Source organism: Mustela erminea, chromosome 1 (genome assembly GCF_009829155.1).
Source record: "Mustela erminea isolate mMusErm1 chromosome 1, mMusErm1.Pri, whole genome shotgun sequence".
In the NCBI taxonomy this organism is placed as follows: Eukaryota; Metazoa; Chordata; class Mammalia; order Carnivora; family Mustelidae; genus Mustela; species Mustela erminea.
This window is the reverse complement of record NC_045614.1, coordinates 401,687-413,301: the sequence shown is the minus strand read 5'-3', so window position 1 is coordinate 413,301 and position 11,615 is coordinate 401,687. Positions and strand designations below refer to the sequence as shown.

The window sequence follows — 11,615 nt, the reverse complement described above, 5'->3', positions numbered from 1 at the left end:
TTGGGGTGCGGGGAAGCGGCCTCTCCTCCCCAGAGAAGGGCTCCACGGGGGCCCCCTCCTGGACGGCGCCCAGCCCCCTCTGCTGTGCAGTGTGTGGCTCAGTTTCGGGGCTCCTGCGCGCTCCTGCCTCGCACCTCCCACGGGGCCCTGTTCTTGGCCATGTGTCCTCAAGTCGTTTTTTAAGCTGGTTACTTGCTTTAGGACAGCGGGCCCGTTTCGCACTCCCACTTCAGGGGTTTAAGGTTAAGTTGTGGTTTTACGACATGAACACGACTCCTGCCGAGAGGTGGGTCCGGGTCCCCTCCCCTCGGGTCCGTCGGGGCTCTCCCACGCCTGCGTCCGAGTCTGTGCAGAAGCGATGCCCGTGGCCCCTGCGTGGGTGGACGTGGCCTTGCTCGTGGCCCCTCTCCCTGGAGCCCAAGCCGCTGTGAGGAAGCCCCAGCGCTAGGGGAGGCCACTGAGGATGCCCGTGGGCCCCCAGGGCGGGGTGGGGTGGGGCAGGCCTCCCCAGTGTCTGTCCCCTTCCTGACCTGCAGGTGCCAGGGCTGGGCCCCCAGCGTCGGTCGTCAGCCTGCCCCCTGCCCCTGAGCTGGCTAGATGTGAATTTCAGACAAACAAATGTTTTAGTACAAGCTGGTCCCAAATATTGTGTGATTACTTACGATACAAGTTGTTTTTCTGAAATCGCCATTTACCCGGACATACTGTGTTTCTGTTTGCCAAGTCTGGTAACCCCCACCCCCCACCTGGACTGTCCCATTCAGGAAATACCCGCTGAACGGATGAGTCTCCTGTGTCGGAATGACCCGCACGTTTCCCTTTCCCTTGCGTTTCCGGACAGTCTGTTAAATTTGGCAGGAAGCCATGAGCCTCCCGTCGGCTCTCAGAAGGGCTGTGGGACTCAATTTCTGTGAGCAGGTGTCTGCCCCCAGTGCCCAGCCCAGGACTGAGTACACATTAGGTGCTCACTAAGTGCCTATTTCATACAGAGCGTATGACTCCCAAGGTGGACGCTCTATGGCAGGAAAGTGAAACTTGGCCACAGGTTCCAGCCCCCGTTCTCCAACCCCCAGTGGGGCCCCTGACTTCACCTCTCAGACCCTCGGTCTCCTTTTCAACAAAAGGGAAGTCCTGAACCCCTTTGGTGGACCAAGCTTGACACCTGGGCCAGCAGGGGCTGGGTCTCCATGGCTCCTCGTCCGGGTGGGAGAAAGTGAAGGGCCTCCGGGTGTGGGTTCTGCCCTCTGACCTCCCTGTCGTTGCCCAGAAGGGTAAACTGAGGCCCAGGGTGCCAGTCACCTAACTCATTCTGTGACCCTGGGAGCCGCTGGAGATGACCCTGAACGCATGTGCAGGGGTTCGGCTGAATCTGGGCTTTGCCTGGAAGCCTCCCGGGACCCCAGGAAAGTCGCGAGAGTCGCGAAGCCTTCGAGCCTCAGTGTCTGCATGTAGGACATGGGTCGTAAGAACATGACTGACTTCAAAGGGTCTGCGAGCCTACGGCTCAGCCCAGAGCAGGGCGTCGCGCACAGTGGGCCTCCCGCCCGCTTGGGAAGGCCGGACATCCGTGGGAGGGGAAGGGGCACCTGGGACGTGAGCCCCTCCCGGTCGCGCGTGGAAGAGTCGGGGCGCCCGGCTGCGGTCGAAGTGTGGAGCGCCGCCCTCGCCGCCCTCGGGCCCCGGGCCCCCTCCCCCCGCAGCCGGCGGCGCGTGCTCAACGCAGGCGGGTGCTTGCAGGACAGGACTTTATTGCTGGCCCCCGGGACCGCTGCCCCCCGGGACCCCTCAGGCGGACGCACCCTCGGCCAGCACGCGGTCGATCCAGTCCGTGTAGCTCGCCAAGCGCGTGTAGATGCCGGGCTTCTTGCGGTTGCCGCACACGCGCGAGCCCGAAGTGACCACGGCTTCGGCCACGCCGCCGCACACCAGCGGGCCCCCGGAGTCGCCCTGTGGGGGCGGGCCGTGAGCGCTGCGTCCGCGCACCCCCCGGCCCCCGGCCCCCGCCCTTCCTGTCCTCCGCACCTGTCCGGACCTCGGTCCAGCCGCGTCCCCGCGGGCAGAGACCACAAGCCCCGCCCCCGGGCCCACCTCGCCGCACGCCGCGCCCCCTCGTGGCCCCGCCCCGCCCCTCGTGGCCCCGCCCCCGGCGCACCGCGCAGGTGTCGCGGCGGTTGCTCTCCCCGCACATCATGCGCTCGGTGACCGTGCCGTCGTGGTACGTGCGCAGGTTGCAGGTGGCGCGGGCCATCACCCGCAGGGGCAGGTACTGCAGGCGGTCCGGCCGGCGGCCCGCGTAGCTGACCACACCCCAGCCGGCCACGTCGCAAAGCGTGCCGGCCTCCACGTCGCGGTCCTCGCGCTGCCAAGGCAGGGGCTGCACGGCGGGGCCCAGCTGGGCCTTCTCTGACAGCTGCGGGACGGGGCGGAAGCGAGCGTCGGGGCGGGCGCGGGCGCGCGGGCGGGGGCCGTCCCGCAGGAGGGGGTGCGGCTGGCCTGGGGGCACGGGGGACGGGGGTCGGGGGAGGCGGGCCGGGGTGCGTGCGGCTGGACCCGGCTGACCTTCAGCAGCAGGAGGTCGTGGTCGATGGTGTCGGGCCGGCTGCCCGGGTGGGGCACTGCGCGGAGCACGTCGTACCGGCGCTTGGAGGGCTCCGGCTGCGACAGGGAGTGCGCGCCCAGGACCACCTGCACCTTCCCGTGGGCCCTGGGAGTGGGGTCCGCCTCAGAGCCACGTCCCCACCCCCGCCCAGACCCCCTCCCGCGCTCTTGGCTCCGCCTCAGGCCACTCACGCCTCCTCCAGGCAGTGTGCCGCGCTCAGGACCCACTGCTCAGACACCAGGAAGCCGCCGCATAAGTGCCTGCCGTTCACCTGCACCGATGCCATGTAGGGCCGCGCGTGGGACGCGGCCTCGCTGCCGCCCAGGATCCGCCCGCGAGGCTGCGCCGCTGGGGGTGGGCAGGTGGGCCTGAGCCCTCCAGGACTGACCCGCACGGAGCCCGCACACCTCCCTCCAACCCCCCACGCCCCCACCCCCGGCCCCGCTGCAGCCCACGCCTGGGATTCTGCCCACCAGAGCTGCGAACTGCGCTGGGGACCAGGGCCACGGCGGGCGGACATAATGGTAGGGAATGGTGGGGTCGGGGCAAATCCCGGGCCTGCGCACTGCGCCTAACAGCCTCAAGGCAGATGTGAGCTGAGGGGGGCTGCGGTCCTGCCGGCCTCAGCTTTGCTGGCCCGCAGTCCTGTCCCCTGCAGCCCCGTGAAGCCATGGATCCTCTTGGTGGGGGCAGCTCAGGCCTTACAGTCCAAGTTCTGAAAGTTCCTGGACTTGAGAGCCTTCCGTTCACGGGGACTCTGTCCCCTTTCCTGTCCACCTAGTGGAGCCAGTGGGGGAGTGGTGCTGGCTGCCTGACTGCCCTCCAGACTGGTGGCTGCTGCTGTCCCCTCATCCAGGTCCACTCACCACAGACAGCGGCTCCCAGGAGGACCAGAGTCACCAGGCACATCCCGTGGCCTGCCATGCTGCTGCTGTGTGGCTGGAGCCTGCCGAGGGGGCACTTGTAGGGCCGTGGCTGGGGGCGGTGCTTCCACCCAGCCGCCTGTTGGGTGGGCAGCCGCCCAGCTGGGGAAAGCGGTACCTGCCTGGCCTGCTTCCCGCCTGCCCCGCGGTGGGGTTAAGCTCCCTCAGTGCTCCAGCCCAAGAGTACGCAGGCGGCAGGAGACCCTCCGGACCGGGGGAGAGCAGAGCAGGATGGACCCACCCTCCAGCCTCTCCTGCCCCCAGTCCCCCGCCCACTAGCCCGGGCTCTTCAGGGTGCCCTCACAGCCCCAAAGTTTCCCAACAGCAGCTGCGAACAACCAACTTCCTCCTTCTGTCCCTCCCTTCTTTCTCTTCCTCTTCAGCTGGGAGAGGAGGTTGGGTGGGGGCGGAGAGGTCATTTGATGGCTTTGTCCTTCGTGGTTGTGGGCCTGATACCCCAACAACTCGAGTATTAGAAAGGCGGCGCGTAGGGGCAGCTGGGAAGCCTACTGGATACGAGTGATGGAAAAACCAAGTTAAGGGGCGACGAGGCGGTTGCCTTTGGCTCAGGTCAGGATCCCGGGGTCCTGGGATCGAGCCCCACATTGGGCTCTTGCTCAGTAGGGAGTCTGCTTCTCCCTCTGCCCCTCCCCCTGCTCCTGATCTCTCTCTCTTTCAAATAAATAAATAACAATCTTTTTGAAGAACTAAAAGAACATGGGGCGCCAGGGTGACTCAGTCGGTGAAGCGTCTGCCTTCAGCTCAGCTCATGATCCCGAGGTCCTGGGATCCAGCCCCACACAGAGAGCCTGCTTCTCCCTTCCCCCAGCTTGTACATTCTCTCTTTCTGACAAATAAATTTTTTTTTTTAATTTAAGAAAAAGAAACAGAACAATCAAATTGAACTCGATGGAGTCTTCAAGGAAATTTAAATGGAAATTTCCGGGTCTACCTTCAGGTGAGGCTTGATCCAGGTACCTGAATAATATCAGGTTTCTATGTTTCTGGTTTCTTCTCACCTCTTTGGTGGCTTTTCTCCTCACCAGGCTCTCCTGTTGTGGGCCCATGGGCCCCAGACTCAGCCCAGTGGCTCAGTGGGCCCTTTCCCAGAACTCCCCTTCATTCCAACCAGCTTCTCAAGGCTGTGTCTGTCTGGTTCACTGAGCTTTGATTGCATGTCCCCTCCCCAACCAATCACTGTGAGCAAGGCACAGCAGGCTCTGATGAGCACAAGGTGGGTTACGTGGCCCTTTATAAGGTGGGGATGACGGATCAATGTCTTGTGAACCTATGGCGGGGCCAGTGCTGGGGCCACGAGGGTGGGGCGGACTGCGGTGGACACGACTGCGGTGGACACGACTGCGGTGGACACGGCTGGTGCTTTCCTCTCCCCGGTGGACTGTTTCATACACAGAAGAATAGGAAAAATACAACCAGTGTGATTTGTTAGTTCTTAACATGTTTACTTATTAAAATCAGAAACTCTGAACAAAAGTCCGTTAGGGTATGGAGTCCAGATTATGTAAGAGTTGCAAATTGCGACAAAATTTGGGAATGACTCAGCAAGACAGGACAGTTCAATAAATAACCTTGAATGCCCCCAGATGCTGTGCTGGCGAGCAGAGAGCGCTAGTGTGACGTTGGAAGCTACCCCTGGGTGGTCCAGTCGGTTAAGCATCCGTCTTTGGCTCAGGTCATGAGCCCTGGGTTGGTCCAGGGATCCAGCCCCACTTTGGGCTCCCCGCTTCTCCCTCTGCCTGCTGCTCCCCCTCCCCTGCCTGTGCTCGGTCTCTTAAATAAGTAGGTAGGTAAGAAAGGGCTCGCTCTGGCTAGGTAGGCCCTTACAGGTAGAAGATAGACACCCCGATGCTGTGCTGCACGGACAGGCCGCTAGGCTGTACCCCAGTGTTCCGGTGGCGGAGCAAATTGGAGGACAGACACCGTAGCGGACAGGACTGGGAGGAGGTGTTGTGAGGGGAGCTGCCGGCAACAGCCCCGGGCGGGCGGAGGGAGCACCAAAGCCCGGAAGAAGGAGAGCCCAGGCTGGTGACCCCCAGCAGGAGTGGAGGTCCGAGGGGTGGGCAGGGCTGAGGCCAGTCTGGGGCCTGGACCACTCACCTCCCTCCTTCCTGCAGGGAAACTGAGCCTCAGGGAAAGAGAGCCAGTTGCCCAAAGTCACAGAGCTGGGACTCAAACCTAGGCTCCTGGGCGGCGCGGCCTCGCACCTGTGTGGACCCCCAGCCCTTCATCTGTAAAACGGGGGGCGTGAGTAGGACCTGCTTCAAGGGCCAGAGAGAGGGCCCGCTGAGTGAACATGGGCAGGTCCTGCACCCCGCGACCCTCAGGGAGCTCCCGCCGGGCACCGTCACCCCCCGCAGCACCAATTCCACTGGCTGAGCCTGGGAACCCGAAATGGTAACTGGGCTCCTTCTGTGGAGGGTGGGGAAGGGGCTTCCTGCCCTGAGGCCCTGGGTTTGCCGCTCGTTGGTGACAGCACACTTGTGAGATTTCCCAGATGCTAGAGACCCAGCTAGACCCAGCGGTGCAGCCACCAACACCGGACGCGTTCGTACAAAACAGAGAGGGTTTATTGTGTGTGGTGCGAAGGGGGCGTGCGGGCCGGGCCCGGCCTGGGGCAGCCCTTCTAGATGGTCCTGCCAGCCGGGTCCCGTGGGTGGACGGGCGGCAGGTCGTCCCGGCGGCGGATGATGGAGTTTATCCAGTCTGCAAATTGGGCGACGGGAGCAAAGGCGTCTGGGTAGATCCCGGAGCCACAGCCCCCGCGGATGAAGGAGTCGATGCCCTGGACGAGCCCGTTGCAAACCAGGGGCCCGCCGGAGTCCCCCTGCGGAGACAGACAGGGCTGGGGGCCGGCGTCTGGGGCTCAGGTCAGCCTGGCCGGAGCCCTCCCACAGAGACGGACAGGGGTGGGGGGTGTTGGGGAGGGCTGGGTTTCTGGGGGCAGGAGCGGGGTGGGGATGCAGGGGAGGGGCTGGTGGTACGCACAAAGCAGATGCCAGCCTGCCGGCGGGGCACCAGCGTGCACACGTTGGTACGGCGACAGAGTGTGGTCACCACGGTCACATTGAGCTCCTGCAGGACCCTGGCCAGTGGCCGGGCCGTGCCCAGCTGGCCCCAGCCCATGGCCAGGCACGGGACCCCACTGCCCACGCCTTGATTCTGGGCAGGCAGCCTGGCCAACCGCACGTTCCTGTTGATGGTGGCCGACCCGTTGAGCTGCAGGGCCGGATGGCGTGTCAGAGCGTCCCCGGAGCGGGGAGGCATGGCCCTCCCCTCCCCGGGCCTCAGTTTCCCCATCTCTACAGTGGGAGCGACCACAGTGGCTCAGAGCATCTCTGGACGTCTTGAATGCAGTAAACGGTAGGTACTCAATAAAACACAGCATTCCAGAACATTCTCAGACAAGAATCCTAACTTGTAAGGACTAGGGAAAAGAGGGTTTCCTCCTTAAATCTCCCGCCAGCTGAACGTGGGGAATTTTGCCCCATTTCACAGACAGGAGCGGTCCCTGTGCTTGGTCCCATAAACTGAGTTTGTGGATCGGCAACGGCTCAGAGCTCCCCCTAGGATCTCATCTGATTTCTCAACGGCCCTGCCGGGTGGCGTTTGTTTCACCCTGTTACAGAGGTGGGGACTGAGGCACAACGGGTGACGTACCCACTTAGAGCCGGGGCCCAGTCACGCCCCGCAGTCTCCAGCCCCCTCCCCAGGAGTCCTGCCCTGGGCGTACCGCCCCCCCCAGGGCTTCCCACCTGGAGGATCACGATGTCATTCAGCAGCCTCTGCGGGTCGAAGCCGCTTTCGAAGACCCGCCGGATGGCGAAGGATTGCCTCGTGGGCTCTCGCTGCCCCAGGTCATGAGCCCCCAGAACCACCACCACCGACCGGAAGTCCCTCAAGCAAGGGAGAGACAGGAGGTGACTGGAGGCGGCCCCGCTGGTGGGGAGCCCCGAGAGCTCAGATGTGCCCCCTCTGAGCCCGGGGCGGGGGGAAGGGGCGCTCATGGGGCGCGGGCGGGCGCGGGGCGGGCTCGGGGCAGACCCCCGGGGGGACCGCAGGCGCCCGGTCTCGCTCTCTCCGCACACAGATGCGGGGACGGGGCTCCAAGGAGGGAAGGCAGGACGGGGGCACTCACAGACCGTCCACGCAGTGGGCAGCCGACATGACGAAGTTGGGAGCGATGAGGGTAGCCCCGCAGAAGTGGCCTCCACGCCGCTGTAGGGACACCATGAAGGGCCATGCGTGGGGCCGGGCCGCGCGGCCCCCCACAATCTCCGAGGCCAGGGCTGGGCCTGAGGACACCGGGAGGGGGTGGAGCGGTGAGGCCCATGGAGGGGCCCTGCGGAGCGGGTGTCCTCCGACGGGACAGCAGGGCGGGGGCTCCTCACGGGCCTGCGCCCCCGGTGAGGGAACTGAGGCCCAAAGGGCAGAGGGGACCTGCCACCCCCCGCACCTCAACCCGGCATAGCTGGACTGAGACCCCACGGCTTCGGAGTCCTCAGGGTGCGACCTCTGGTTCAGCCCGGCTCTGGGCTCCCCCGGCGGCCTCAGCACTCAGAGCCGGCGTCCTCCTGTGCGGACGGGCCCCCTCGTCCTGCTGCCACCTCCCGACAAGGGCGAGGGCCCTGAGGGTCTGGGCAGGTGGGGAGGGACGGACAGACAGACCCATGGCCCCACTCACCGCCCAGCAGCGCGGCCAGCAGCAGGGGGACAAGGGTAGGGCTGGAGGAGCTGTGGCTTGGGGTCATGGCGGGGCCGGGGCTCTGGCGCATCTGCCCCCCTCCCGCGCCCACCCGTGCCTCTTATAGCCCCACGCCTGGAGGCCGTTACGGGGGCCCCACCGTGGGGCCAGGTGTCCCCACTTCCTCTCCCGGACCCTGGGAGGTGAGTGACGGGAAGAGGAGGGTGGGAGGAGTGCGCGAGGGGCCCAGCGGGGTCTCAGCGAGGGTCGGATAAACATTGTTTTTAGTATAATTAGCTCCCAAATATTGCAGAGGACACACTTGTCTGTAGCTAGTCCCTGTTCGTCCGACATTCACGTAGAACTAGGTGTCCTGTGTGTTTCCTAAATCTGGCACCCTAGGCCCAAAAGTCCTTGGCTGGGGCCCCGCATGTGCCTCAGTTTACCCAGGGCACCGTGCAAGGTCCTGACATTCCACAGGGGCGGCAAGGCTGCTGGGCCCCCATCTGAGACGAGGCAGAGCGAGGGCCTCCCCCATGAGTTCCCATCCAGTGACCCCCAGGAGATCTGGGGCCGGCCCCAGGCCCCACGGTTCACAGCAGGGTGGGGTCTGCAGCCCCTCCTGATCAGGGCCGGGCCCTCCAGACTCTATGGCTGTAGCTCAGGCAGAGCTCACTCTCAGTGGGGCCAGAAATTCTGGGAAGCAGCCCCCGATCCCCAACTCCCTGAGCGCCGCGGAACCCCCTCCCCACCCCAGCACGGCCGGCCAGCGGCCCTGGATCCCAGCCCCCGCCTGCAGGCTGGGATGCTCCTGCCTGGAGCAGCAGAGGAACTCAGTGGAACAACAGAGCCGGGGTCCCCAGGGCCCAGCCCCCACCCCCATGACCCCTGGTCCACTTCCCGCCTCCCCCAGGATGCTCCAGCTCCAAAAGCCTGCGGGCCACTGTCGCAAGAAGCAACGTTCTCCCGGCTCCGGCAAGGTTTGGGGGAAGGAGCAACGGATCCTCCCGCAGGCTGGGGGGCGGGGCAGGGCTGCCCAGAGCTGGGGCCACGGTCAGGGTCCCCTTTGTCCCACATGGCCGCAGACAGCGAATCCCATACTCTGCAGGGGTGAGGACACCCGCCCTGCTGTCCCCGAGCCCGGCATACAGCAGGTGCTCCATGTCTACTCTTTGTCCCCCGCCTTGGTCTGATGCACAGTGACAAGGCCTGCCCCCTCCCCTCCTGGCAGGGTCCCCCCAACCTGCTTTGTTCAAGTGACCATAGAGCACTTAGTAAGCACCCCTTTCCAGTCTGGGGATGGGGGGAGGGGAGGCAGCCCTGTCTTTGGAGGAAGTGGCTCTGCAGGGACGACAGATTTCACCAACGCTGCATCTGTTGAGCACCATCTGTATACCATGTTCATCGGTGTCATGGTGGTCAGGTGTGCTGACTTTGGGTTCATACCCTCATGTGGCCGCTTGCCTACTGCACGGGTCCAGGCCACCGGCTCCAGCGCTCTGTGCCTCACTGTCTCGGTCAGGAGGACCACAGCTTGCACACCAGGCTCTGCCTCCTGGCGGGCGCAAGGATGAAAGGAACGGAGGTTTCTGAAGTCCTGAGATAAGAAAGTGCTGTCCTTGAGGGTTGTTAACCATTAACCTCCCTTAGGAGGGCGGTGGGGCCGCCTTGGGGAGCACGAGCCGGGGAGGCTCTAATTCCGGACCAGAGTGACCAGTCAGCAGAGTGACTCTGCGGCACATGCCGGGGAACAGGCCTGGCGCCCGCGGGCTCCGTGCACTTTAGGCGGTCTGAGTTAGGCCACAATAAGAAAGTGATTTGAGTGTGGGGGTGGCCCCCCGGGGCGCAGACCCCAGCCGCCGGGGGACCCTCACTCCCAGAGGCCCCCGCTCTGGGGTTGTGTGAGTCGCTGAGTCTCCACAAGCCCAGCCCACCTCTAGCAAATCGCCCCGACGCCCCGGTCCTCCGCTCCTGGGGTCTGATCCCGGCTGCGAGCCCACGTCCCCGAGCCAGCGTCACAGGCATGAGCCCACGGGAAAGCGGGGTGGCGGGGGCCGCCGGCGCTCTGGGCTCTCCGATCCCATCAGTGGGCTCCATTCCCTCCAGCAAGCCTCCCTGACCCCCTTCTCTGCGCACTAAAGGTCCCTCTGGGCTTTTTAGGGAAACCACTTCCCTGCCTCGCTCCTGGGGGATTCGGGGAATTCCTGACATCTCGCGCGCTCATCCGCAAACGTTTCCCAGGATCGGGCCACGACGTCGGTGCGGGCAGGCTGGTGTGAGCGTGGGGCTCCTGCCCCGCCGCGGTCAGCCGCGAGGCAAGAGCTGTGAAGAGGGCGGGCGTGGGGGCTGGGGGGCGGGGGGAGGGGGCGCCGATGTGCACGCTGCCGCCAGGTGGCAGCAGAGTCGATCCAGAGGGGAAGCCCCGCCTTCCCAGTCCGTGAGGCCCCGCCTTCCCAGTCCGTGTGGCCCCGCCTTCCCAGTCCGTGAGGCCCCGCCTTCCCAGTCCGTGAGGCCCCGCCTTCCCAGTCCGTGTGGCCCCGCCTTCCCAGTCCGTGAGGCCCCGCCTTCCCAGTCCGTGAGGCCCCGCCTTCCCAGTCCGTGAGGCCCCGCCTTTCAGTCCGTGTGGCCCCGCCTTCCCAGTCCGTGAGGCCCCGCCTTCCCAGTCCGTGTGGCCTCTCTCTGAGACTTGACGGCCTCCTCGCCACGACCACCCGCCCCCTCCTGGCCAATGACCTTCGCCTCTTCCCAGCCTCCGACCTCTCCTCTAGGCCCAACCCAGTCCATTTCCGGGACCCCGCCACCCCCTGACCTCTCCTCTCGGCCTTGCCCATCCCATCCACACGCAGGCCTTGCTGGTCCTGAGGCGGAGCCTTCACACCTGCTGTGCCCCTGCCCGCGGCCCTTCCGTTCCTCTCCATGCAGCGGCAGTCAGCTCAGTCATGGCCACCTCCTCCAGGAAGCCTCCCTAATGATCCCTGTGCTGGGAGCTGGGGGAACAGAGCTGGTCCCTGACGGCCTCCCTGGACAGTTCTGGAAATGTCTGGGGTGACTCCATTTTCTAGACAAGGAACCTGAGAGACGGGTAGCGACTTAACCAGGGTCACCCTGCAGGGCTGGGTTAAAACCCGAGTCCGTGTGCGTCCGGGAAGTGAGACCCACCATGGCCTGAGCCCACCAGGCCTCTGCCCCAACCCCCCATCCTGAGTTTGGGGCTCGGGGACAGGGGCGCTGGTCGTCCTCAGCCACTCTCAGCACTAAGAAAGGACAGGCAGAAGCCTGGGAAGGAGTTTCAACTTTTGCTTTGCTGACGTGGCCGTGGGGCGCGGGCCTCCCGAGAACCCTGCCGCGCGGTAAGGGCCATCCGCGCGCGGGGGAGGGAGGAAGCAGCCTC

At 65.0% G+C, this 11,615-nt stretch overlaps 2 protein-coding genes across 2 annotated transcripts; both read right to left on the bottom strand.

Annotated features, from left to right (window-relative positions):
- Positions 1-1,728: 1,728 nt before the first annotated feature.
- On the bottom strand, positions 1,729-4,721 carry CFD (complement factor D). The gene is made up of 6 exons (XM_032304563.1): positions 4,542-4,721; positions 3,466-3,545; positions 2,791-2,947; positions 2,560-2,704; positions 2,153-2,410; positions 1,729-1,947 (listed from the first exon to the last, which is right to left on the bottom strand). Exons 2-6 carry the CDS (start codon positions 3,521-3,523, stop codon positions 1,786-1,788), a joined length of 780 nt encoding a protein of 259 aa, XP_032160454.1. The 5' UTR covers positions 3,524-3,545; positions 4,542-4,721; the 3' UTR covers positions 1,729-1,785.
- A 1,366-nt stretch (positions 4,722-6,087) lies between these two features.
- LOC116568764 (neutrophil elastase-like) lies at positions 6,088-8,336 on the bottom strand. Its single transcript, XM_032304420.1, has 5 exons — positions 8,225-8,336; positions 7,679-7,835; positions 7,296-7,437; positions 6,529-6,759; positions 6,088-6,367 (listed from the first exon to the last, which is right to left on the bottom strand). Exons 1-5 carry the CDS (start codon positions 8,313-8,315, stop codon positions 6,167-6,169), a joined length of 822 nt encoding a protein of 273 aa, XP_032160311.1. The 5' UTR covers positions 8,316-8,336; the 3' UTR covers positions 6,088-6,166.
- Positions 8,337-11,615: the final 3,279 nt, after the last annotated feature.

Coding starts and splice junctions, on each gene's coding strand:
- CFD (XM_032304563.1), bottom strand. CDS start 3,523: ATGGCAGGCCACGGGATGTGCCTGGTGACTCTGGTCCTCCTGGGAGCC. Junction 2,705..2,790: donor GCACACTGCCTGGAGGAGGC/GTGAGTGGCCTG, acceptor CCCCACTCCCAG/GGCCCACGGGAAGGTGCAGG. Junction 2,411..2,559: donor ACGACCTCCTGCTGCTGAAG/GTCAGCCGGGTC, acceptor CCCGTCCCGCAG/CTGTCAGAGAAGGCCCAGCT.
- LOC116568764 (XM_032304420.1), bottom strand. CDS start 8,315: ATGCGCCAGAGCCCCGGCCCCGCCATGACCCCAAGCCACAGCTCCTCC. Junction 7,836..8,224: donor GCTGGCCGCGCTGCTGGGCG/GTGAGTGGGGCC, acceptor CGGTGTCCTCAG/GCCCAGCCCTGGCCTCGGAG. Junction 6,368..6,528: donor GGCAGGCTGGCATCTGCTTT/GTGCGTACCACC, acceptor CTGTCTCCGCAG/GGGGACTCCGGCGGGCCCCT.